The 27124-nt window shown below is 36.9% G+C and overlaps 1 protein-coding gene across 1 annotated transcript; it reads left to right on the top strand.

The window, feature by feature from the left end:
- The first annotated feature begins 1187 nt into the window (after window positions 1-1187).
- Window positions 1188-27124, top strand: CCDC65 (coiled-coil domain containing 65). Its single transcript, XM_003772442.2, has 8 exons — window positions 1188-1748; window positions 9391-9558; window positions 13821-13990; window positions 21069-21207; window positions 22463-22660; window positions 25840-26058; window positions 26240-26392; window positions 26497-27124. Exons 1-8 carry the CDS (start codon window positions 1623-1625, stop codon window positions 26794-26796), a joined length of 1473 nt encoding a protein of 490 aa, XP_003772490.1. The 5' UTR covers window positions 1188-1622; the 3' UTR covers window positions 26797-27124.

Raw genomic sequence — 27124 nt, 5'->3', positions numbered from 1 at the left:
TTAAATAACAAGATATTATGACACATGACAGGGTTAGAGGACAACTTTTATAGGTTACTCCTTAGGCTGATACTTATGTTCTTATGTACTTATGTTTAATCTTATTGATTTAATTATAATTTAATCTTTAATCAAGCATTACAGAAATCCAAAGGTAAGTATAGATATTTTCTTTTTAATTACTATTTCAACCTCCTCACTAATTAATTTGTTTGATTCCATACCTCAGTTCATTAAATATTTTTTATTAAGTATCCTGGAAAACTTCCTTTCCCAGTAGTAATTATTTTTATTTTTTTACATATTAAAATCCCTTAATGTTTTTATATACATATTAAAATTGTTGAATATAATTAATTAACAAGTGAAATAGATAATAAATATTTGTAATATTGTGGTCATAAGAATGAGCCTGTCTTCAGTCTTTATAAGAAACAATCTTTCCAGAATATATCGTGCCTTCTAATTTCTCACAATTTTCACAGAATTCCCTTTATAATTTTTCTTCATAATATAAGAGTTAAGGAAATTGTTCCGAGAGAAGTGTGTGTATTTTGTACTTCTCCAGCTCCAGCTCTAGACGTAAGAGTCAGGAAGACTCAAGTTCAGAATTCAGCAGAGATACTAATTGCAAAACTCTGGAGTGACAGAATTAATATTTATTTAACTGCCTCAGGTTCCTCATTTGTAAAATGAGAGGGTTTGGATCAGTTTTTTAAAAAATAAATAAATAAACTTTCCTCTCCCTAAGCTCATAGGGAGAAGCTTCTCATGACAAGATTTTGTCAACTGGCTTCAGACACTTAACACTCCAAATTGCTTTTCTCACAACATTCCATTTGGCTTTTAAAGATATAAGAACACTATATCGTTTTCGAAAGAGCTTCTTGTAATCATTGACACATGCAGGCTTACTTGGATAGAAGCTGTGTCCTCCCAATAAAATATAAGTCCTGTGAGGATAGGAATGTCTTTGTATACTCACTGTCTAATAATTGCGTGTCAGACACAAAATTTTTGTAAGCGCTTTATAAATGTTGATTAAGTAGCATTGATAAACTCTTCCTTTACCAGGGAGCTGTCCATGCAGTTCATAGGTTGAAAGTAAACAATAGCATTCCATTTAAAGCTTACTCTCTTTCTGGCAGCCTGCATTCCAACCACTCGGTATTCTAAATGCTAGATCGCAGTCTACCTGGGAACTGGGCTTTGAGGGGTGGGGAAAGGGGTCAGAGAGTGGGAAGGGAAAGGATTCATCTAGGGGAATGGTGATCTGAAGGAAAATGTTTGAATACGAAAGAGTAGAGAGGGGAGGAGAGGCAGGTACTGAGAGACTGAAATGTATCCTCTCCCTCCCTAGGAAGGCCAATTCTCTCCCGATCCATCCCTCTGGAAGCCGCCGAGTCGGCGAGCCGGACCGTTGCTAGGAGACGGAGACGCTACCTGGAATCTTAGTTTCTGTGGGTTTGGGGTGGCCAAGATCCTCGCCAAGCTGCAGATCAGCTTTCTCTGCCCCCGTCCCCCTCCCCATGCTAGAGTCCTAGCTACTCCTATTTGGAGGGTCTCCCGTTGCACCCCATTTCTAGTTCTCTCGGGCAGCTGAGCGGGTCGCAAGGGCAGCCATGCCGAAAAGGGGCAGAAAAGGTCCTAAGACGGAAGAGGAGAGGTTGCTGATGCTTCAGCATAAGTTATTGGCAGAGGAGGAGCAGCTCAGGAAGAAGGAGAGGCTCCTGAATCAGTTCTTAAAGGTAAGAGGGTCCTCCTGCTAGCCGCTACGACCCTGACCCATCCCGGGAGCGGGGGTCCCCATCGCTGTAGCTGAGTCATTGTGTGTAATTGGTATACTAATGCTGGGTTACAAAGGAGAGAGCTCTGAATTTGGAGTACTAGAAGCCAAGCTCTCCTCTGAGCTAGGTGGCTTCAGGTAGATGGCGATGTTGAAAAGATAGCTACATTAACTCCTGGGGAGAAGGGAGGATTAAGGATGGGAATAACTTAGAATTTGTTAATGCAGATCCCAGCCCCACTATCAAATGAGGAGTCTGTGCTGCTAGAAGTCCGAGTTCACTTCATAAAAAGCTGAGGAATCTAAATTGTCCCTCAGTGGAGATGAACTCTTTATCACTTTTCCAACCATGTCTGACTCTTTGTGACCCCTTTTGAGGTTTTATTGGCAAAGATACTGGAGTGATTTTCTATTTTCTTCTCCAAGTCATTTTACAGGGGAGAAAACTGAGGCAAGTTGAATTAAATGACTACCCAGGGTGACACTGCTAGTAAGTGCCTGAGGCTGGATTTGAAATCTGGAAGATGAGTCTTATTGATTCCAAGGCCAGGAGTCTATTCTCTTCAACATCTAGCTGCCTTTAACAATATCATCCCTTAATTCTTCTAGCCTTAGGCACACCATTCTAACTCCTTGCTTCTCCAAAAACAGAGGGCATCGAGTCTCTCTTTAGAGACTGTTAGGATACTTGGAGATCATATAGTTCAACATCTTTATTTCATATGTAACTCATGACGTAGCTACCCCCAGCCTCCAAACCCAGGGCACAAGAAGGCCAACCCTAAAAGATCAATATCTCTTCCCAGAAAATCTCCAAACATACACATTTAGATTTCCACCTATGTGAGTAACGGGTCCCTAGCTCCAAGCTCTCAAAGTTGCATATTGACATCAGTATGAAGCAATTTTTATTTCACCTCACAAAAACATGAAGATGCAAAGGATTCCCAGTAAGTCATGAATAAAAATCATATCCAAGTAGTTCTTCTTGGGCATAACTGAGCTCATAGTTACCATTGTTATAATATTCCTGTGAGGGATGTAGAAGACTCTTATCTAAAATGACTACTCAGAGATCATTCAGTAAAAAAAGCAGAAAAATTGTTTATTGTTTATTGAAAATCTCCGGAGGATGAGCTGTCCCATTACGAGATAAAAAAGAAAAAGCTCGCAGTAGGAGGACTAAAAAGTAGTAAAGATATATAGTTTTTATACAAGAGATTACATCACAAGTAAGAGAGCATTGAGAGGGGGAGGGGGACACATATAATTGGTTGTTGCTATTTGGGGAGACTGGAATGGAAGGTTTCTGTTTTTCCAAAATGTCCTGATTTCTAGGAAACAGAAAATCAGACCTTCAGGCTTAATCAAGCAGATAGTGGTCCAGCTAATTTTAGCTGGCCAAGGCTCAAGTAAATATGGGCCTGTACATATTATACAGGTCATAGGGGAAACACAGAAATAATGAAAATAAAATACAGAAAAAGAATTCATACATTCCTGTAAGTTCTTCACCTTATCTCTCTATTCCACACATTCCCACAGGATCCTGACTAGTCCCTCAAAGATTTATAGTGAGGGCTTGGATCCCCCTGAAAAGCAAAATCACTTTGTGGATGTTGAATGAGCAATGCCTTTTCTTTTGGACCTACACTGCCCAAATAATTCACTGTATCATATCAGGAATGGCAAAATTTCCTGTCTTCACCAGAAGTTAGGGTTAAAAAGAATTGTTCATGAACTCCCCTCTTATCAAATGAGATGTTTACTTTTCTCCAATCATATTTTATTATTCCAAATACATGTAAAAATAGTTTTCAACATTCATTTTTGTAAAACTTTGTGTTTTAAATTTTTCTCACTCTCCCTTGCCAACCCCAACCCCAAGACAGCAAGCAAGCTGCTCTTGTTAAATATGTGCAATCCTTTTAAGTATTTCTATATTTGCAATGTTGTGCAAGAAAAATCACACTAAAAGAGAAACAAAAACCATGAGAAAGAAAAAAAGTGAAAATACTAGGCTTTCATAGTTCACTTTTCATTCAGTCTCCATAGTTTTCTCTCTGAATGTGGAAGGCATTTCCCATTCCAAGTCTATTGGAATGCCTTGAATCACTGCATGATTGAGAAGAGCCAAGTCCTTCACAGTTGCTCATCACATAATCTGTGTTCTCCTGGTTCTGCTCACTTCACTCAACATCAGCTTATGTAAGTCTTTCCAGACCTTTCTAAAATCAGCCTGCTCATCATTTCTTATAGAACAAAAATATTCCATTACCATCATTTACTATAATTTATTTAGCCATTCCCCAACTGATGGGCATCCACTTAATTTTCAGCTCTTTGCTAGAACAAAAAGGGCTGCTATAAAACATTTTTGCACATGTGGGTGCATTTTCTCTTTTTTGTTATCTCTTTGGGATACAGACTCAATAGTGACACTGCTGGATTAAAGGATATACACAGTTTGATAGCCCTTTGGGCATAGTTTCAAATTGCTCTATGGAATGGCTGGATCAGAAGGAGGATTCAGGGAAGATGGCAGTAAATTTTAAGTTCTTCAGATTTCCCCCATAAACAGAACACATTTGTGCCTTAAAGTGAACATAGACTGGTGAAACACAAAGAAGACTTGGAGCAAAACAGGGATTGTCCTGGGACAACCCAAGAAGACCTAAGAAAAGACCCCAGCCCTGGGATTAACCTTTGTGAGATGCAAACACCTCCAGGCTATCCCTGAAGAAACAGCAACTGGGGACCCTGAGCTGGCTGGGTTGGCTGGAACCTTAGCCCCAACCACAGAAACTTTCACCTTTCAGACAGTGTAGGGATTGGGAATCTGAGTCCCGCAAAATGGGGATCTAAATTCCAGAAGAATGAGGGAACTTTTGCTGATTTCCTAATCAAGCCCAGCTGTGTGGCTGAGATGGGGCCCTGAACAAGAAGGAATTAGCATACTCAGTGAGGGCAAAAGTGGGGCAGGAACTCTGCTGGCAATGGAGCTTTTAGTTTAAGATTCCAGGTCAGAGGGGAGAGCTGAAGTAAAGCTAGAAGCACTATCCCCTTACCTCACAATTAGAAGTGCTAACTCTAATACTTCTCATTAAAAAAATATGAATTGTCAAAGAAGAACCCAATTATAGAAACTTAAGGACCCAGGTTCATCTTCAGAGGAGAACGATGAAATTAAAAAAAAAAAAAAAAAGCTGCTTCTATTTCTTGCCCAGAGAAAATTTATAGAAGAATTAAAAAAGGCTTAGAAAGCAAATAAGAGAGATTGAGAGAAAAATAAGAAGGGAGCTCGGGGGGCACAGCCAAGATGCCAGAGTGAAGCCAGGACGCTGCTTGAGTCTCTGAACAGGGTCTGACAGAATGAAACCACTCTTCAGCTCAAGATAAATTGGAAGGACTTCAAGAAAGGTCATTCTCACTGAGGTGAAAGGGATGTTCAGCTTAGCTCAAACAGTATCCAAGAAAGTCAGTGAGAGGGTCTTAAATCACATCAGAGAAGCAATTGTAATCCTCACTCTTGGCTCAGTAGCAGAGCACATCAGTGAGGCAGTTTCCAATCTCAATGCAAGGTAAATTGCCAGGCCAGGAAACCAGGCTGTTGCCTGGAGAAAGCAAGTAGGGCTACTCTGTGTTATGTGCAAGACATCAAACACATGATGGCCCTGATTTCAAAGCCAAGACTCAAAGCCCGAAGCTTGGGAAAGTCACAAAATAGGAAAAAAAAATAAAATGAGCAAGAAACAGAAAAGAACTTTAATCTTAGAAAGTTATTATAGAGACAGGAAAGACCAAAACACCTATTCAGAAGAGGACAAAATACCCACATGGGAAATCTCAAAGGGTGATAGGAATTGGTCTTAAGCTCAAAGACGGTTCTTGGAAGTGCTCATAAAGGATTTATAAGGCAAATAAGAGAGATATAAGAAAAATTGGGAAAGAGAGGTATGTAGGAGATAGTCAACAGATTGGAAAAATGAGAACAAAAATTGAAGAAAACAATTCCTTAAAAAATCCAGTTGGCCAAATGCAAAAAAGATTCATTGAATAAATTGACTTCTTAAAAAACACAATTGGCCATATGCAAAAAAAAAATTACACTAAAGAAAACACCACCTTGAAAAGTAGAATTAGTTAAATGGAAAAAGAAACACAAAAGCTAATGGAAGAAAAATCATACATTAAAAACTAGAACCAAGCAAGTGGAAGCTAATGACTAATGACTATAAGACATCAAGAATAAGTCAAACAAACAAAAAAGAATGAAAAAATGGAAGAAAATATAAAATACCTCATTAGAAAAACAGCTAACCTGGGAAATAGATCCAGAAGAGACTACTTAAAAATAACTGGACTACTTAAAGGCCACCAATAAAGAAAGAACCTGGATAGCATTCTATCTAAAACTGTGGGGTGGTACCTCAGAATTGTCTTAATGTGCATTTCTTTAATCAATAGTGATTTAAAGCATTTTTTTTTTCATATGACTAGACATGACTTTAATTTCTTCATTTAAAATTGTTCATATTCTTTGACCATTTATCAATTAAGGAATGACTCATACTTTTTTTTTTTTTTTTTTTTGTCATTTATTTTATTTTCAGGTTATATGTATGGGTAACTTTACAGCATTAACAAATGCCAAACCTCTTGTTCCAATTTTTGACCTCTTACCCCCCACCCCCTTCCCCAGATGGCAGGATGGCCAGTAGATATTAAATATATCAAAATATAACTTAGATACACAATAAGTATACATGACCAAAACAGGAATGACTCATACTTTTATAAATTTGAGTCCATTCTCTAGATATCTTAGAAATGAGGCCTTTGTCAGAAATAAAGGCTGTAAAAAATTTTCCCTAGTTTTCTGCTTTCCTAATAATCTTGGCTTCATTGGCTTTATTTGTACAAAATCTTTTTAAATTTAATGTAACCAAAATTATCCATTTTGCATTTTATAATGTTCTTTAGTTGTTTTTTAGCCATAAATTCCTCTCTTCCCCACAGATCTGACAGGTAGACTATCTCTTGTTCTACTAATTTTCTCATATTATCATCCTTTATATATAAATTCTGAACTCATTTTGATCCTATTTTGGTTTAAGTTATTAGATCTCGGTCAGTGCCTGGTTTCTGCCATACTATTTTCCAATTTTCCCAGCAATTTTTATCAAATAAAATCAAATTTGATTTTATTTATCAAATCAAATATCCCAGAAACTAGGGAATTTGGGTTCATCAAACACTAGGTTATTATAATCATTGACTATTGTGTCTTCTGAACCTAACCTATTCCACTGATCCACTACTATATTTCTTAGCCAGTATCTTAGCCAGGTTTTGGTGATAATTTATAATATAATATAGTTTTAAGTCTGGTATGGCTTCGTTACTTTCCTTTGCATTTTTTTTCATTAATTTCCTTGATAATCTTGACATTTCATTCTTCCAGTTGAATTTTTGTTATTTTTTCTAACTCTCTAATTTTTTGGTAGTTTGATTGGTAGGGCACCAAATAGGTAGATTAATTTAGGTGGAATTATCATTTTTATTATTCATCCTACCCATGAGCAATTTCATATTCTTCTAATTGTTTAGATCTAACTATTTGTGTGAAAAATGTTTTGTGATTGTGTTCATATAGTACCTGGCTTTGTCTTGGGAGATAGTTTCCCAAATAGTTTATATTGTCAACAGTTATTTTAAATGGAATTTCTCCTCCTATCCTTTGTTGCTGGGCTTTGTTGATAATATATAGAAATGTCAATGATTCATATAGGTTTATTTTATATCCTACAATTTTGCTAATTAATTGTTAATTGTTTCTAGTAATTTTTAAGTTAATTCTGTAGGATTCTCTAATTATACCATCATATAATCTGCAAAGAGTGATAATTTTATTTCTTCATTACCTACTCCAATTCCTTCAATTTCTTTTTCTTTTTTTAATACTAAAGCTAACATCTCTAGTACAATGTTGAATATAGAGATGGTAATGGGCAACCTTGTTTCACCCCAGATCTTACTGAGAATGCTTCTAGTTCATCCCCATTACATATCATGCTCACTGACGGTTTTAGATAGATTCTATTTATCATTTTAAGAAGTACTCCGTTTATCCTATGTTCCCTAGTATTATTGAGGAATGGATTTTGTATTTTGTCAAATGCTTTTTTTGCATCTATGGAGATAATTGTATGATTTCTGTTAATTTTCTTATTAACATGGTCAATTATGCTGATAGTTTTCCTGATATTGAACCAGTCCTGCATTCACAAATCCCACTTGGTCACCTAGTGATAAGTTGCAGTGATCCAAATGAAATATTTGTGAAATACTTAGCACAGTATCGGACACATAGTGGGTACTTAATAAATTTTCGTTTTCTTCCTTCCTTCCTCCCCCCTTCCCTCTCTTACTTTGGAATCTTTTTTTTTTTTTTCTCACAATATTAAGGTTCAGGTATTTTCTATGAACTCTGCTTTTTAGTAGTACAGGTCTGTTTTTGCCATGTACTTCTGCCATAATTTTATCACTGTCCCATCTATAACCATTTCAGTTAGAAATATTTCTCTCTGACTCTTTTGAGTCAGAAACACTTCTCTCTTGTTGAGTGGATTAGAACTGTGGGTAAACAGATACAAAAAAGATTAGTGGCCTGACCTTTCACTTTTTTTTTTTTTTTTTTTTTTTTTTTGCTGAGGCAATTGGGTTTAAGTGACTTGCTCAGGGTCACAGAGCTAGGAAGTGTTAAGTGTCTTATGCCAGATCTGAACTCAGGGCCTCCTGTCTTCAGGGCTGATGCTCTATCCACTATACCACCTAGCTGCCCCTTTGACCTTTCACTTTTAATAAGCCAGCAGAGGGTGGGAGGGACAGTTCTGTGGTTAAAGTGCCTCTTCCTCAAGAGGCTAACCAGATCATGTTAGAAATACCCCTAATCACTGGAAACCAGTTAGGATACAACCAGTATTATCTCACAAGGCACCTCTGGACATGGTCACAGACTCCATGGAAAGATGTCCAACAGATATTCATGCCTGATAATCAAATTGATTGGGACTTCTCTCTTATCAATCCAATTTACAGTTAAATCTCATTTTTCACTTGGCTGTACTACTTTGGGAATTGTCTAAATTTTCATGCACACCATTTTGTCAAGGTCCTTTTCCACTCCCCACCCCCTTTTCAGTTTTCTTTTGTGTTTTGCCTTTCCTTCACTAGAAAGGATTTCTAGGGAAAATTTTTTCCCTAGATTTTTTTTTTTATATTTGTGTCTCTAGCTTCTTAGTATGGTGCCTAGCACACAAGTAAAAGTTTAATAAACATTGACTATTGACAATTAGATTAAGAAAAGGGAGATTTAGAGAACTGAAATATCTTGCTCAAATGCCACAGGTAGTTTAAGCTTCAGGTTTCACCTTTGTTCTCTGCTTTACTGTTATCAGGCAAGTCCCACCCCATAAAAGTATTTCCTTGATGGACAAGAACTCCTGAACCCATAGCAAGTAGATATAAGCTTATTTTGTTTTGCAGTTCTCTGCCTGTGACATGCCTACATTGAATGTTCAATATCTGTTTCCTCTTCACAGGACAAGTTGGCCAAGGAGGAACGAAATAGTGCCTTGAACCTTAATAAAATCAATACACAGTGGAGAACCGTTCTGAGAGAAGTCAAGGCCAAAGAACTCCAGAAAGATATCGAGATTCTTAGTCAAACATTTGAAAGAGTGGTGGATTGCAAAGATAGTGTGATCAAAGTAAGCTCTGTTTCTGCTGAAATATTTAAAATATGAATTATGATCTCTGTTTCTTTGTCTTTTGTTTTATTGAGGAGACTAGTTTTCTTTATTTCACTCAGGCTGAAAGTGTATTAGGTAATCATGGGCCTAATTCCAGTATTAACTTGGGTGAAAACTTTTGAGGTGGAAGATTGGATGAGGTTGTTAAAGGTCTTAAAAGTCATGTAGGGGATTTTATATTTGATAAAATATATATTATGTATAAGATATATAAAGTATAAATATAAAAATATGTTTCTGGAGGTAATAGGGAACCACTGGACTTTACTGAATAGAGGTGAAGATGGAGTCGTATGGTCAGACTTGTGATTTAAGAAAATCACTTTGATAAGTGGATGATAAATTGGATTGGAGAAAAACAATGCAGGGAGACCAACCAGAAAGGTCTTATAGTAATTCATGTCAAAAAGGTAATAAGAATCCTGTAGAGGGGTAGTAGAGAGGAGAAATAAATGAGAGATGTTATGAAATTAAAAAGATAAGAATTGGCAACAGACTGAATATATGGAGTGAGTTTGAGTAAAATGTTAGATATCAAACAGAGGTTGGGAATCTCAGTAACTGGAAGGGGCATCTTTGATAATAATAGAAAAGTTGGGAAGAGATAGAGAGTTTAGAAGAAAAGACAATAAATTATATTTTGGAAAGTTTAGTTTGAGATACTTATTGGACTCCTACTTGGATGTCCAAAAGGCAATTGGTGATATAGAATTAGAACTCAGGAGAGAAGTAAGCACTAGATATAAAGATCTTGCAATATTCTTCATAAATAAGCTATCAGAGCTTATATGAGAACTTCAAGTGATCTCCAAGTATAGAGGAAAAAAGAGAAAAGGGACTAGGACAGAATCTTAAACCCACAATTAATGGGAAAGACATAAATGAAGAACTAGCAAAAGAGTTTAAGAAAATTATCAAATAAATATGAGGAAAATTGGAAGAAAAGAGTGACCTGAAAACCTAGAGATAAGACAGTAGCTAGAAGGAAAGGGTGAACAACAACTTAACTGTTGCTGAGACATCAAGAAGGATGAATATTTATAAAAGACCATTAGTTGTGGCACTTAAGGGATCATCGGTAACTTTGGAGAAAGCAGTTTCTTTTGAATGATAAGATCAGAAGCTAGATTGCCGAAAGTTTAGAAAAATAAATGAAAAGAGAGGAACTGAATGTTCCCTAGTGTGTACAGCTTTCTCAAGGTGTTTGGCTGAGAAGGGATAGAACAATAGCTCATGTTTGTAGCCAGCATGGAAGGAGCCTGTAGAATGGGAAAGGGGGAAGACGCAAAGTAAGAGACAGTAAGGAGGATTAGGGGTAGGATGGAGTGAGTAGGCCTTCTTCTTCTTCTTCTTCTTCTTCTTTTTAATTAATAGCTTTTTATTTACATGTTATATATGCATGGGTATTTTATAGCATTGACAATTGCCAAACCTTTTGTTGCAATTTTTCCCCTCCTTCCCCCCACCCCCTCCCCTAGATGGCAGGATGACCAATACATGTTAAATATGTTAAAGTATAAATTAAATACGATATATGTATACATGTCCAAACTGTTATTTTACTGTACAAAAAGGATCAGACTGTTAAATAGTGTACAATTAGCCTGTGAAGGAAATAAAAAATGCAGGCAGACAAAAATATAGGGATTGGGAATTCAATGTAATGGTTCTTAGTCATCTCCCAGAGTTCTTTCACTGGGTGTAGCTGGTTCAGTTCATTACTGCTCCATTGGAACTGATTTGGTCCATCTCATTGCTGAAGATGGTCAGGTCCATCAGAACTGATTATCATACAGTATTGTTGTTAAAGTATATAATGATCTCCTGGTTCTGCTCATTTCACTCAGCATCAGTTCATGTAAGTCTCTCCAGGCCTTTCTGAAATCATCCTACTGGTCATTTCTTAGAGAACAATAATATTCCATAATAGTCATATACCACAATTTATTCAGCCATTCTCCAATTGATGGGCATCAGTGGGTCTTCTTCTTATGAAATATCAATTGAATGAGGAGATAATAGGGGAAGATGGTTGAAATAAGAGAAGAAAAAAAGAGGGAGTTTTTAACAAATGACTTTTGTGGGGTTTTCTTTTTTGGTGAATTATGAATTGAAATATTCAGCCAAGAGGATGGAGGAAGGGGATGCCAGGGAAAATTTGAGGATCAGTGGAAAGGTTTGGAATAGCTATTGTGGTGAATGGGATAGCAGTTAATTAGAGAGGTGTAAAAAAATTGCCTTGCAAAAAATCTCAAGAGGGCTAAGGTTTGGCAAATCATTATTAGGACTAAGACAAGGAAGCAAGAGATATGAGTGTGAAGAGTTGAACTGAGGAGTAAAAGTTCAAAGAAAAAATGCATAGCCTTTAGCTTCTTATATGGCAGAAGTTAAACTAACATTTGTTATAGATAAACAACGTGGAAAGAATCAAGATGACTCAAACCCCCTCAATTAAATAAACCAAGGCAACCGAATCTAATCCCTGAAAATCTAATTAAGAAACTCAACCTGATGACACCAAATTCTGAATAGTGAGAGTTTTTATAAAAGAAATAATAGAAAGGGAGGATTCTGGGAAGAGCAGATCAATATATTTAAAATTTTCCAGATTTCCCCCCACAAATAGAACCAATTTGTGCCTCAGGTGCAACACGGAGACATAGTCTCTGGACTATGGACAGGACATAGGGTCCTCCTGACCACCTGAGAACACCTGAAGAAAGACCTCAGGACTATGCTTTAGTTAAGGCAGTCTTTGTGAGTAAGATTCTCAGTTGCTCAGCAAAGCTGCCAAGCATTTTTATACTCAAGGTATAGAGCCTTCATTTGGAGAGAACCCCCATTCACACCAAATCTACCAGGCAAAGAGATTTCTTGAGGTCCACATCACAGTGGGTCCACATCCACATTTTCCTTGGATGCCACAACTATGGGTAAGAAAAACTGGAAACCAATTAATCAATAGGTATTTATTAAGCACTTCCTATTTTCTAAGTAGGTTAAGTATACAAATATAAAGAATGAAATAATCCCTGCATGCAGGTGAGTCAGATACATCTATAAGTATATCCAGAGTAAATACAGAGAATAAATATGAAAAAAATGGGAAGTAGTTGAACATAATGTAATTTGGGAGGAAGTACACTAGGAGCTGGGGAAATCTGAAAAAACATTATCATATAGGAAGATGATGTTTTGAAGGCTTTTTGATTTCAACTGAAATTATTCTTTCTAAATTTACCAGTAATCTCTTATTTACCAAATCAGATGGTCTTTTTTCATTACTAATTCTTCTTGACCTAATTAACTACATGGACATTGTTGGCTACCCTCTCTTCCTGAATACTCCCTCTATTTTAGATTTTCATGACATTACTCAATTGACATCTAAATACATTTATTCATTCTCTTCCTCAAGCTTCACTGTCATAGCATTGACTTCAAACTGCATGTTCCAGAGACATCTTGAACTCAATATATGTCTAAAACTTTCTCACCAAATCCTTCTCTTTCCCCAACTTCCCTATTTCTGCACCATCCTTCTAGTCTCTAAAGTTTATAATCTTGACATGATTATAGATTCCTCCCTTACCCCATATAGATATCCGGTCAGTCGACAAATTTTGCCATTTTGACCTTTATAACATTTTTCTGACTCTTCTCCACTCACATAGCTATTTTCCCTTGTTTAATCCTTTATCATCCATCCCTCTTAGATGATTGTAGGATCAAACGAAATAATTTTGTAAATGCTTCCAAATCTTAATAAGTACTATGTAAATATTGGCAATATACAAAATATATATTTGCCTTATGTGTCTTATGTCCACAATGTTTGCTGTACATGATGTACTTTATATGCACAAATTAAATACAAGGTAGTGTGTGATTTATTAATTTTATATTTATGATACTCATATTTTTAAATGTACTTATTCTCTCTTCCCATTAGAAGGTGGATTCATTGTAAGGAAGCATTGTTTCAATAATTGTAATTGTAGCCTAGTATATATTATACCTAATTAGTATCTGGTAAGCACTTAATAAATGCTTGTTGACTGGCAGATTTGTGTGTGTATATATATCTCTGTCTTTCTTTCTCTTTCTTTTTCCTTTCCCTTTTTTATCTCCTCCTCCTTCTACTCTCCCCGCCTCCTCCCTCTCCCTCCAATATATATGTGAGGCGGTATCAGGATTATAACTGGCTATTTCTCCTTCAGTCTTTAGCTAAGGACCTAATTGAGGCTGAAGACCAGTATGCACATGCCCTACAGGGCCACTTGAACAATGTGGATCAGCTCCTGGCTCTTCAGAGAAGCCGACTTGCCAACTTGGAGGACTGCTATAATGAAGAACTGGAGGCCCTCACCAAGGAATTTGAAACAGAAAAGTAGAGTCTGAGGGAGGGGGCTGGGTGGATGGGTTGGAGGATGAAGTTTGGGGCTGGAGGGAAGCAGGCCTGTGATAGGTTAGTGGGAGACCTGGGGAGGTCCAGCACAATTACAAGAAGTTTCTGGCCCAGACCAAATCTGCTTTGAACTTTTGGATCTTTTGGACTCCAGGCCCAGATCTTGCTGTCCAGGGACAGAACCTAAGGAGAAAGATAACACAGTGAAGGAGATTATAAGGAGTAATCAGAACTACTGAAAGACTAGTAGAGCACTATGGGGGAACTAGACAGAAATGAGGGCCCCCCATTTTTTACAAAAAAATTGTGGGTCTCTCACTTTTCATAAAACAGTCTTCATGGCTGATTTTTCTTAGCTCATATTTTTTAAAAATAAAATTAAGAAGTTATACAAATTTTATAACAAATATCTTAAAGATACAGCAAACATAATCTAATTATTGATAACCTCATTTGTGTTTTCCTATTTCTAACATAAAAACAATTGCCAGAAAAGATTATTAATGTGATAAGTAGACTTGTTTTTAGTGCAAAGCTTCTTAAAACAAGACATGCTAAAACTGAAAACATAAATTAGCTTTGAAAAATGATTCAGAGCATATTCCAGCTGAATTTGGACACTGGGTCTGGAGCACTATAGATAATGCCAGACTTCCCTGATGGTCAGTTTTGCTGAATTGTGGTATTTACTCTTTGGGATCTCTGAAAGGGAAACTCCTTTTTACCCATAGCCAAAACCTCAAATACTTGTTTTTACTATCTTTTTTAAAAAGTCTATTAACTATACCTGTTTCAATAGATAAGACCAAGATGTATCACATTGTTTGTGGAAAGGAGAGGGATGAGGGCCAGCCCTATGACTTCATTGATATGGGGGACTGTTAGGCAAAGAAATTCCCCTGTACTTTTGCAATTTATGCCTTAGATTTGCTTTGAATATTGAAAGTTTGTCACTTGCTCAGAGCAACTTAGCCAATAGACGTCAGGGGCAAGATTTGAATCCAGATCATCCAAGCTTCTATTCAATGACTCTGGAGGAGGAAACGAGGTTGAGGACTTTGCACAACTCTGCCTCACTTAAATCTAATTCACTTGTAAGTTGTGACATCACCCTCCTGATGTCATTGGTCCTTTTTGAGAATGAAGGACAAACAACAACCATCTCTCCTTGATGACAATAATAGGGAGGAAAAACCAATTCTAAATGGCTAGTGAACTCTGATCAAGAGGTGAGATAATACAGGGATAGAATGTAACATACCTTTTCTCCCCTATCTCTCCCCCCATTAATAAGCATCCATCTCACCCCTGACTGGGGAAGGGGAAGAGGGAGAAGGCAAACTACAATAAATATACATAGCCAAGCAAAACAAATCCCCTCAATGGCCATGTTAAAAAACACACGGCTCACTCTATAGATCTAGTCTATACCTTCTCCATCAGGAAAGGGGCAGCATTGTAAAACAGCTCTCCTCTGTAATCATGGTTGTTCATTTACAATGTTGTTGATAGAATATAAATTGTTTTCCTGGTTCTGCTTACTTCACTCTGCATCACTTCAAAGTGGTGCTAACCACACTATTTTCTCTCTGTTTTGTTTGTCATTTCTTTTTCGTGAATTTTCCCTTTTGTTTTGATTTTTCTCACACATTCAAAACATGACTACTATGGAAATATGCTTAAAATGATTGCACGTGTATAATCTGTATCAGATTGCTTGCTATTTTGGGAAGGGGGAGCTAAGGGAAGGAGAGAGAAAAAATTTGGATAAAAATTATCAAAATGAATGTTGAAAACTCTCTTTACATGTAATTGGAAAAATAAAATACACATATTGTCTCCCCTGACCTATTAAAATGCAAACAATTCATCCTTATAAAACCTTTTCCTCCTAATATTTACCTTTTAATATTTCTTATATGCATTTTAAAATTTCTATTCGGTTTTAGACTTTTCATACAATACTTAGAAGTCTTCTATTTCATTAAAGATTAATTTTCCCCCTCATTCCCCCCCTAAATTGCACTCAGTCTGGCTGGGTAAGTTGTTCTTGGATATAAGACCTTGTCTTCTGTCTTTTGGAATATTTTATTCCTCAAATTTACATATCTAATCCTGATCCCTCTCCTAACCTCTAGATTCTTATTTCCAACTGCTTATTGAACATCTTGAATTAGATATTCTGTAAACCAAAAGTTTTTAAATTTTTTCCACTCCTAACTCTTTTTCACTTGAGAAATTTTTGTGAGACCTTGTGTATATATGTTTATAAAATAGGTATGCAAATCAAACATTTGCTGGTAACAAATCATTTTTAAAAATTTTAATAGCATTTAATTTTTCCAATTACATGTAAAAATAGATTTCAACATTCATTTTTTTAAAAGTTATTTTATTTTTCCAAATACATGCAAAAATAGTTTTCAACATTCATTTCTGCAAAACCTTGTTTTTCTCTCTCTCCCTTCCCTTCCCCCTCCCTAAGATAGCTAGTAATCCAATATGTGTAATTCTTCTAAACATATTTCCTCTACATTCAATTTTGTAAAATTTTGAGTTCCATTTTTTCTCCCTCCTTATCTTACCTCCCCCTTCCTCAATACAGCAAGCAATCTGACAGTTTAAACTTGTGCAATCCCCTTAAATACTTTTCCATATTTGCCATATTGTACAAGAAAAATCAGACCAAAAGGGAAAAATCCACAAGAAAAAACAAACAAACAAAAAAAAAAGGTGATAATACTATGTTTCAATCTATAGTCTAGTTCTCTTTCTGGATGCAGATAGCATTTTTCATCCCAAGTCTACTGGAATTGTCTTAAATCATCTTATTGTTGAAAAGAGTCAATTCCATCACAGTTGATCACATGATCTTGTTGTTACTGTGTACAGTGTTCTCTTGGTTCTGGTCACCTCATTCAACATCAATTTATGTAAGTCTTCTTTCATCGTTTCTTTGTTTTTTTTGTTTTTTTTTTTTTTTGCTGAGGCAATTGGGGTTAAGTGACTTGCCCAGGGTCACACAGCTAGGGAGTGTTAAGCATCTGAGGTCACATTTGAACTCAGGTCCTCCTGACTTCAGGGCTAGTGCTCTATACACTGCACTACCTAGCTGCCCCTGCTCACCATTTCTTATGGAATAATGATATTTCATTATATTCATATGCCATAACTTATCCAGCCATTCCCAAACTAATGGGCAGCCACTCAATTTTAAATTTCTTGCCACTACAAAAAGAGCAGCTACAAACATTTTTGTACATGTGGGTCCTTTTCCTCTTTTATGATCTCTTTGGGATACAGACCCAGTGACCCTGCTGGATCAAAAGGTATGTACAATTTTATAACCCTTCAGGCATAGTTCCAAATTGTTCTCCAGAATGATTGGAGCTGATAATAAATCACAAAGAAATTTATTTTAAAACAATTCTTTGAATGAGATTATAAATAAATTAGAAGACCCCTCAGACCTGTAGAGGAGGAAGGAATTTGTGACCAAAGAAGAACTAAAGATCATTATTGATCACAAAATAGAACATTTTGATTATATCAAGTTAAAAAGTTTTTGTACAAACAAAACTAATGCAGACAAGATTAGAAGGGAAGCAATAACCTGGGAAAACATTTTTACAGTCAAAGGTTCTGATAAAGGCCTCATTTCCAAAATATATAGAGAATTGACTCTAATTTATAAAAAAAAATCAAGCCATTCTCCAATTGATAAATGGTCAAAGGATATGAACAGACAATTTTCAGATGAAGAAATTGAAACTATTTCTAGCCATATGAAAAGATGCTCCAAATCATTATTGATCAGAGAAATACGAATTAAGAAAACTCTGAGATACCACTACATACCTGTAAGACTGACTAGAATGACAGGGAAATATAATGCAGAATGTTGGAGGGGATGTGGGAAAACAGGGACACTAATACATTGTTGGTGGAATTGTAAATGCATCCAACCATTCTGGACAGCAATTTGGAACTAGGCACAAAAAGTTATCAAACTGTGCATACACCTTTGATCCATCAGGGGTACTACTGGGCTTATATCACAAAGAGATGTTTTCCCAATTTCTTCATGCATATATTTTGAAAATAAAAAGCTTTAATTACAAAATTTTACATGTAGAAATTTTCAAAATGTTAATATTTTAAGTCTCTCCTTCATAGCTCCCATTTCTTATCTGGATAAGAAATGTTCTCATTTCACTTTAAATATCATTTTAAACTCTTGTATCATTTCTTCTGGAAATTCTAATTGAGCTTGTAGGCAAACATTTTCTTTAAGATTTTTCTCCCAGGTATTTTGGGGTTATTCTCTAGTTAAAAGTACACATTTTGGCCATCACTGGCTTCATAATATACATATTTAATCATTCTTCCAAGCAATCTGCTCTCAGCAACCCAGCATTGTTGTCCTAGTTAGTAGCTCTCTGAGATTGTCTGTTATCTGCTTTACAATCTATGTTTGGAGAATGTATCTATAATCTAAATTCCTTGTTTGGGGTTCTGGATTCTGAATCCATAATTCTGATTCCTTCTGGAAGACCCCATGCTGCTGACCTAGGCTGGAGGCTGAATTTAAGATCAGCCTCCTGTGTTCCCATGCTGCTGGCCTAAGTCAGATATCTGGGTGCTGAGTCAGCATCGGTGATCCCCTAGGGAGACTTTGAACCACCTGCATAAAAGGCAGAATCCAAGATTAGATCTGAGCCTCTTCCCTTTGCTGACCTTTTCCTTTGCTGGCCTAACTCTGGGTTCTGAATACTGAATCTGGGATTCCAGCCCATCCCTGTTCCAGTAGTTTGCCTGTAGGTCCATTTTGAGATCTTGGGCTAAAATGATAACCCGTTGTAATTTCTTCATTAATTTTTCTGATATCACTACTTAATATAGTATTCTTTGATCACTGTGGGGAGGATATGAATAATTTGTGGGGGGAGATGAGCTGCACCACTTTCTCATACTCCCCCATCATTTTGGCTGTTCTCTCTCTCTCTCTCTCTCTCTCTTACAGCATTTTATTTTTCAATTATATGTGAAGATAGTTTTCAACATTCATGTTTTTAAGATTTTTAGTTCCAAAATTTTTTCTCCCTCCCTTTTCTTACCACTTCCCCTCCCCAACACAGCAATCAATCTGATATAGGTTATTGTATAATAAAAATTGTAAACATATTTCCATACTAGTCATGTAAAAGAAAAATCAGAATGAAAGGGAAAACCACCAGAAAGAAAAAAACAAACAAAAGGTGAAAATACTATGCTTCAATCCACAGTCTGTATAGTTTTCTCTCTATACGCAGATGGCATTGTCTTGAATCACCACATTGCTGAAGAGAGCTAGGTCCATCACAGTTGATCATCACATAATCTTGTTACTGTATATACAATATTTGCCTGGTTTTGCTCATTTCACTCAGCATTAGTTCATGTAAATCTTTTCAGACTTTTCTGAAAACAGCCTGTTCATCATTTCTTATAGAACAATAATATTTCATTACATTTATATACCATAACTTATTCAATTCAGCCATTCCTCAGTTGATTTCTAATTCTTTGTCACAACAAAAAGGGCTACTACAAACATTTATACACATGTAAGTCATTTTCTCTCTTTTGTGATCTCTTTGGGATAAAACCCCAGTAATGGCACTGCTAGATCAAAGGGTACACACAGTTTTATAGCCCTTTGGGCAGAGTTCCAAATTGTTCTCTAGAATGGCTGAATCAGTTCACAACTCCACCAACAATGCATTAGTGTTCCAGTTTTCCCACATCCTCTTCAACATTTATCATTACCTTTTCCTATCTTCTTAGCCAATCTGAGAGGTGTGACATGATACCTCAGAGTTGTTTTAATATGCATTTCTCTAACCAATGATGACTTAGGGCATTTTTTCATGCGTCATATATTTTTCGACTGCAAAAAATGTCAATATATTGACTGATTTGATTAGACTGTTTATCCCTAAAAATAAACCCCCCAAAAAGATTTGGAAGTAGGGTAGGATAATATTGGAAATGGATGAGGCACAGTACATTTACGTGTCACAATTTGTTTTGTCCTTCAGTTGGTAGTATTTTACTTTTATCCCCCTGATCTTTTGCTAGAACCACTTTTCACTGATATTTTTAAAAAGGATCACAAGAGAGCTATACTCTTACAGGACTTAAAATTTAGTAACCCTTAGCTCCTTCAACAAAATCCACATTTAATAAATCACCAAGACTTATTAATTACTCCTTTGCAATGTTTTCCATTGTGTATTTTCCTTTTCATGAACAAAATCTCAGCTTTTATTCATGCCTCATCATCCCATGCCTAGATTATTGATTGCCTCCCTCCCTCCAACCTCCATCCTGCTTGTGGTCACTAGTCTAATCTTCCAAAGGCAACACTCAGGTTGTATTACTTCCCTCCAAAAAGACTTGCAGCTTAACTGAACACTAAACCAGCTTTTCAAGGTTATCTGCAATCTGGCCCCATTTACATTTACAACCTTATCTCCCAGCATTCCTTCACAAGAACTTTATGTTCTAGTTAGTCCTGATTATTTAACACTTTGTTCTTGTTTCTCCTTCTGATTGAAGTGATTCTTCTCTCCCTATTTTTAGATTTAAACCCAAGTCCAGACCTCAAAGTCTAGCTAAAAGGCCAGTTCTTCCATAATCTGGGCCATGCTCCAGCCAGAAATTATTACTTCTGCCTCTGCACTTGAAGCACCCACTCTATTTTCTCATATTGCCATTAACTAACCCTAACCCTACATGCCATTCCTGCCATTAGACAACTCTTTGAGGTCAGAGACTACCTTGGATATCTTTCTATTCTCTCGTAGTATCTAGCACAGTTATTTTCTTAGTTTGGCAGTCATTTTCTTAGTTTGAATGAATAACCTGGTGTATGTAAGGACAGGAAAGTTGAATAAACGACCCCTTGGAAACTTCTCTGAACTATATTTGTGTCTAAAGTTACTCAATCTTGTCCTAAGTCTCCTTTTTGGTTCTCTCTGCATCATTTGATCCTTCCTTTTCTCTGTAAATCCCACAGGAAGATGATCGTAGACCTTCATGAGAAAGAGATGCGCTTCCTTCAAGATGTTTACCTGGCCATGGAGCAGAACTTCCTAGACGCTGAATATGAAGCTAAGTTGGAGTTCCAAAGCATGTGGGATGACCTCAAAAATAAGGTAGAATAGGCAGGGAAGTGGGAAGGAATTAGGAGAGCAGCTTACCTAAGACAACTTCTTTTGTCCTAGACTGTGAATAAATTCTTCAAGTATCCACACAATGATAATCAGTTCTGCTTTTGCTCTTATATGTAATCTTGCATTGGCATTTATTATACTATATACTATGCTATATACAGGGGTCCTCAAACTATGGCCCGTGGGCCAGGTGTGGCAGTTGAGGATGTTTATCCCCCTCACCCAGAGCTATGAAGTTTCTTTATTTAAAGGCCCACAAAACAAGGTTTTGTTTTTTACTATAGTCTGGCCCTTCAACAATCTGAGGGATAGTGAACTGGCCCCCTATTTAAAAAGTTTGAGGACCTCTACATAGTATATAATATACTATATATTTATTATATAGAAGAATTAGATGAAAGGGAAGTTCAAGGTCTTTATTCTTGAAGTAGGGTGACAAATGGGAGTAGTCAATCATAAATATTTGTTGAGTGTTTGCTAATTGTTAGGCACTGCACTAAACATGGGGGAACAAAGAAAGACCAACTAAACCTTCCCCAACCAAAAAACAAAATAAAATAAAACACATCCCTTTCTCGCCCCAAAAAAAATCACTGAGTTCAGACAATATGTTGCTAACTATGTACAAAAAAGCTACATATGGCATAAATTGGAAGTAATCACTAGAATTAAGGGAGATAAGGAAAGGCTTCTTGTAGAAGGTGGGATTTGAGCTAGGACTTGAAGGAAAATGGAAATCAGGAAGAAAAGATGAGAATGACAAAGGAAAGGTAAATCACATTAGCAGAATTTTAGAACTGTGAAAAGAATGGATCATTAGAAATAATTTTTTCAAGACTCCTTTTATAAATGAGAAACCAAGGGCCCAGAAAATTAGTTTATTTATCCAATTTCATATAGCTGATGATGGCAATTGCAACTAATGCTAATAAAGGAAACCTGAAGCAGGATGCAGAGTTGCTAGATAAAATGCTAGATTTGGAACAGGGAAGATCAAGGTTTCAATCCTTCCTATGGAAGGATTTCTTCCTTTCTAGCTTTGTGGCTTAAATTCCTAGGCCTCTATTTTCTAATCTGCAAAAAGGAACAACTTTACAATGAGGCTGAAGTGGGGAAATACTGTATAATTCAAAATTCAAGTATTATATTGTATTTTATAAGTGTCAAATTAATACTTGAAGAGAATGAGTATTAATAGTTTGTATGAAGTGCTATTTATTTCTGGGCCACTTCCTAGAACCTGGAGGAGAAGCACTTTTTACGAATGCAGTTAGAAAGTACAGTGGAAGATCTGTGGAGAAGGTTCCAGGAAGCACTCAAGAATTACACTGATGCCACAGAAGATCGGAAGCTGGCCTTTGAGTCCTTGAAGGTGAAGGATGAAAAGAGCTCCAAAGAGATAGAGATGCAGATGAAAAAACTGCAGAAAATACAGGTGGGCACTGTTAGCCAGAAATTCCCAGTCTGTACATATGACACCTCTTGTTCCTATCCAAGAATTTAAAAGGTGTTAGTGCCCTTTTTTTCTTTTGATGAGGCAATTGGGTTTAAGTAACTGAGGTTAGATTTTAACCTCCTAACTTTAGGGCAGGTACTCTATCCATTGTGCCATCTAGTTGTCCCAAGAATGTGAAATCTGGAAGAGACCTCAGTGACCATCCAGGCCAAGTCACACACAAAGCAGTTGCCCAGCCTTTGCTTGGAGATCTCCAAGGAGCAAGCCCACCACTCTGAAAGCCACCTATTCCCCATTGGGATTAATTTGTTTTGTTGTTAGGACAATTTTTCTGGTGTCAACCAAGCTTTGACCTTTGCCAAGTAACCTTTGCAACTTCCATCCCAAAACAAACACAGATATCATACATATCTCAAGTCTCTTTTCTCCAGGTTGAACATACCCAGTTTTTCACATAACTTAAATCCAAGGCTCTTGCCATCCTGGCTTACCTTCATCTTGACCTCTCTCCAGTTTATAAATGTTCTTTTAAACCAAGGGGTCCAGAACTGAACTCACTACCCTAGATAAGGTCTTGACTGTGTATAGCAGGATTACCACTTCTTTTCCCAGAAGCTATGCTTCTTCTAATGCAGCCCAAGATTGCATTAGCTTTTTCCATAGCCACACTATGCTATTGACTCCTATCAAGCTTGCAGTTAAATCCTTTCTTTAGAATAATTTTTAGATCTTAGGTGTATGGGTTTTTTTTTTAAATATTTAAGTGTAAAACTTTATATTTATCTCTCTTGAACTTCAACTTAATAGATTCAGCCCAAAGTTCTTAACTTTGTATCATTTCCTTAGAATACTATTTATTTCCTTCATTTGTAAAGAAGGAAATGTTAAATTTCAGTTAGTGGTTAGTAAAAATAAATGTCATCATATTTCCCCATCCAATTCCCTGAACTCTATCTCCACCTTGGGGAGTCATATATTAGCTTAAGACCCCCTATTTGGGCCTATCAAGATTTTCTTTTTTAAATCAAATTTCTGTCATCCATTAATTGTTCCTTCTGGCATCTGAAAATTTGATGAGCATATCTTACAATGCCTTTACCTAAATCATTTACAAAAATATTAAACAGCACCAGACAAGTATATTCTACTAGACTTCCTACTATATTGATATTGAACTATTAACACTTCCCTTAGAATCCAATCATTAACTTCTGAGTCTATCTGATTGTGTGATCTTCTAGTCCACATCTCTCTATCTTCCCCAAAAAAGCAGAGAGACTCTTTATCAAAACTTTTGTGAAATCTGGATAAATTATATCCATATCCTTCTTTCTCCATTAGTGTAGTAATTCTGTCAAAAAAAGGAAATTAGGCTAATCTGGTATGGCTTGTTCCTGATAAGGTGATACTTGCTCTTTAAAAACAATGTTTCCCTTTTAGGATAGTCAGCAATCACTTTAAATTATCTTTTCAAGAATTTTTTTGTCAAGTTCAGTTTTTTGAGTCAAGTTCACTGGCTTACAATTCACAGACTTGGGATGTTTACTATTAGTTTCCCATTGTCTGTGATCTTTCAATAAAAAATCAATCTCAACCTTTGGATCTTTTAGGATTGAGTAAAATAACTTAAAGTCACTAAGGACAGTAAGACTTTTCTAATTCCTTATCAGCTCAAGATAGTCTTTCTTTGATAGAAAATTACTAGCATAAAGATCCAAACTCCTTTGCAGAGAAAACAGAAACAAAATAATAATTGAGCAGCTCTGCTTTTTCTCTTTTGTCAGATGTCATTGTTATATCTACCCCAAGCAATAGTTCTGTTCCTTCTTCAATCTTTTTTGTTTAGTATAATTTTAAAAGGCCTTTTGTTATTCTTGGGTTCCCTCAACAACCACAGTAGATCCTGAGCTTTAGCACTTTTGACACTTTTTCAGGATCATGACTCACTCTTAACATCTCCTTATCTGGCCTTGCTTACTTTTTCTGGTTATTTCTTTTTACAATCTAAGTTGATTGGTGAATTTTCAGTGTATCTGTATTGGACTCTTCAGACAAATTCCATGTTTCCTGCCCATTAAAATTTGTATCTTCAGAATTTCATTCTTGAGAATCTCCTGTTGCTCCTGACTTTAGGTTAACTTACCCCAAAACATTTTGGTCCATGGAATTCCACATGTCTTTCCTCTGAATCCACTGAAATCTGCTTGCTCGAAATCTAGGACATGAGTCATTATCTCAGAAAAGGAGAGTCACACTATACCCAGTTTTCCTTTCCTTTATCACAAACTCGAAGATGGAAGTTACTTCCCTTTGAGGTTCCTATCATTTCTGCCTCACCAACTGGCTCCTCTGTTAGTGAAAATCAGATTCAAAAAAGTTTCCCACTTTGGTGGTTCCTCCACCTTTTGAAGCATGAAATTATCCTTGAGGCAACTCAGGAAGTTATGAGACGCTCTGCTTTTGAGGCAGAGAGAGCTCTAGAAGATGTCTGGGTCACCAAAATTCCCTGTTATGACAGTATCATATCCCATGCCAAGTTTGCTGTCACTTTCCTAAACCCGCCATTAATTCTTCTTCCTGCCCAGGTAGACTGTAGTATACTGCAATGATGAAACCACTTGTATTTTTCCCTTCTTTGGCTTTCATCCAAATACTCTGGTGTCCTTTGGTGTGTTTCATCACAAGATCTTCTTTAAAAAAAAAATAAAGCAAAACAATGCTCTTCTACCATCTTTTAAAACTATCTTATTTAACGGAATAGCTTTTTTTGAATAAGGTATCCTGTTCATAGTTATGTGGCAGCTAGGGAGCTCAGTGGATAAAATGCTGGGTCTGGACTCAGACTTAAATCTGGGTAAGTTACTTAAACTGTGTTTGCCTTGGTCCACTGAAGAAGGAAATGGCAACCCCCCACTCCAATATCTTTGCTAAGAAACTCCTATGGATAGTATCATCTGTTGTTTCCGAATGACTGAATAACAACCAGTCATAGGTCTCCTCAAACTCCCGTTATTGGTTCTCATTTCTGTCATCAGAACTGTGATCAGGGATTCTCCAAGGCCTGGAGATTGGGATCTCTCTCCTCTAACCTGTTTTTCTTGAGGTATAAAATGAGGGATGTTCTAGCTCTTGAGATTTTGATCCACTCTGTTAACCAGGACTCCATTGCTATCCTGAGGGGTAAAATCTCAGTGCACACCCGTGAGAATGAGGAACAAAACCATTATATCCGGGAGGACAAAGACCAAGTCCACAAGCAACTTCTAAAACTCAAGCAACAAATGAATCTAGCCCGGACAGAGGCTCGGGAAAGCCTGGCCAAACTGACGTGGGAGAGTAACATTGCCCTCAAAGCCCTGAAAAAAATTGTTGATAAGGTAGGGGCAGAATGGGACTGCCTAACCAACTTCACCCACCCCCCTTTTTGTTTTTTCCCACGTAGCCTTTCTCATTCCTCCCTCTCCCAACATTTTAGTCTTCTACTCCATGTTTGTGATTGTCAGAAATATTTCCCTAGCCCCTTTTCTTAATTCCTAGCTACTTCCCTCTATTTTGTAGGGAGAGCTCATCCTCAGACTTGCTGAAATATGTAGGAAATTTGAAACTGAGGAAGAGAAAGTCCTTCCCTTCTATTCCTCAATGTTGACACCTGAGGAACTGCAGGAAGTGGAGGAAAATGATCAGGAGGAACCTACACTGGAACTGGCTAAGGTACTGGAAGAGAGGGCCAGCAGGGAAGAAGGGGTGGAGAGGATTCTGGTCCATGGTCTTAGCATTCACACTGCTTTTATCCTTCTCTGCCCCCAAACTCCCAGTTAATGAAGAACTATGCAGCCTTGGAGAATTTCTGGAAAAGGTATAACAAGGTAAAGCTGGAACAATTAAGCCTACAAAAGAAACGAGCCCAATTAATGGAAACCAATGAGAAGCTGAGGAATTTGCTCAAGCAGTATCTGGATAATATTTCAGTGAGTGATGAAGTGTTGAGCCAGCTTAATCCACTTTTTATCGTCAATCAACGCAGCAACATCCCCCCGACCAAAAGAGACAGCTCACAAAAGCCGCCTACCTACAATATCATCGAAGCTGCCCATGTAGCTGCCCACACACTGTGACACCCTCATCAATGATGTGAGGGAACCAGCCTCTCCCTAACCTCCAAATACTTTCCTTTAGTTTACAGAACCCTGATATTAAAGGTTTCCATGAAGATCTTGGGTATGTCATAGCTTTGGGTTTCTTATGAAGACACTAGTCACCCTAAAAATGCTATTATTTTAAAATAAGGCAGGTCACACCAGGGATTATAACCCAAAGAGATTGAGTGAAGCTAGGTGGCCACTAAGAAGTCCACTTCTTAATCCCTTGTAAATAGAACCTTGACTTCAGTCCCCAAACTGGTCTCCAAGCAATATAGGATGCCAGGTAGCCAGGAGTTAGCTT

Source organism: Sarcophilus harrisii, chromosome 5 (assembly GCF_902635505.1).
Source record: "Sarcophilus harrisii chromosome 5, mSarHar1.11, whole genome shotgun sequence".
Lineage (NCBI taxonomy): Eukaryota > Metazoa > Chordata > Mammalia > Dasyuromorphia > Dasyuridae > Sarcophilus > Sarcophilus harrisii.
Note: the sequence above shows the minus strand (reverse complement) of the source record. Positions and strands in the feature narration are given on the sequence as shown.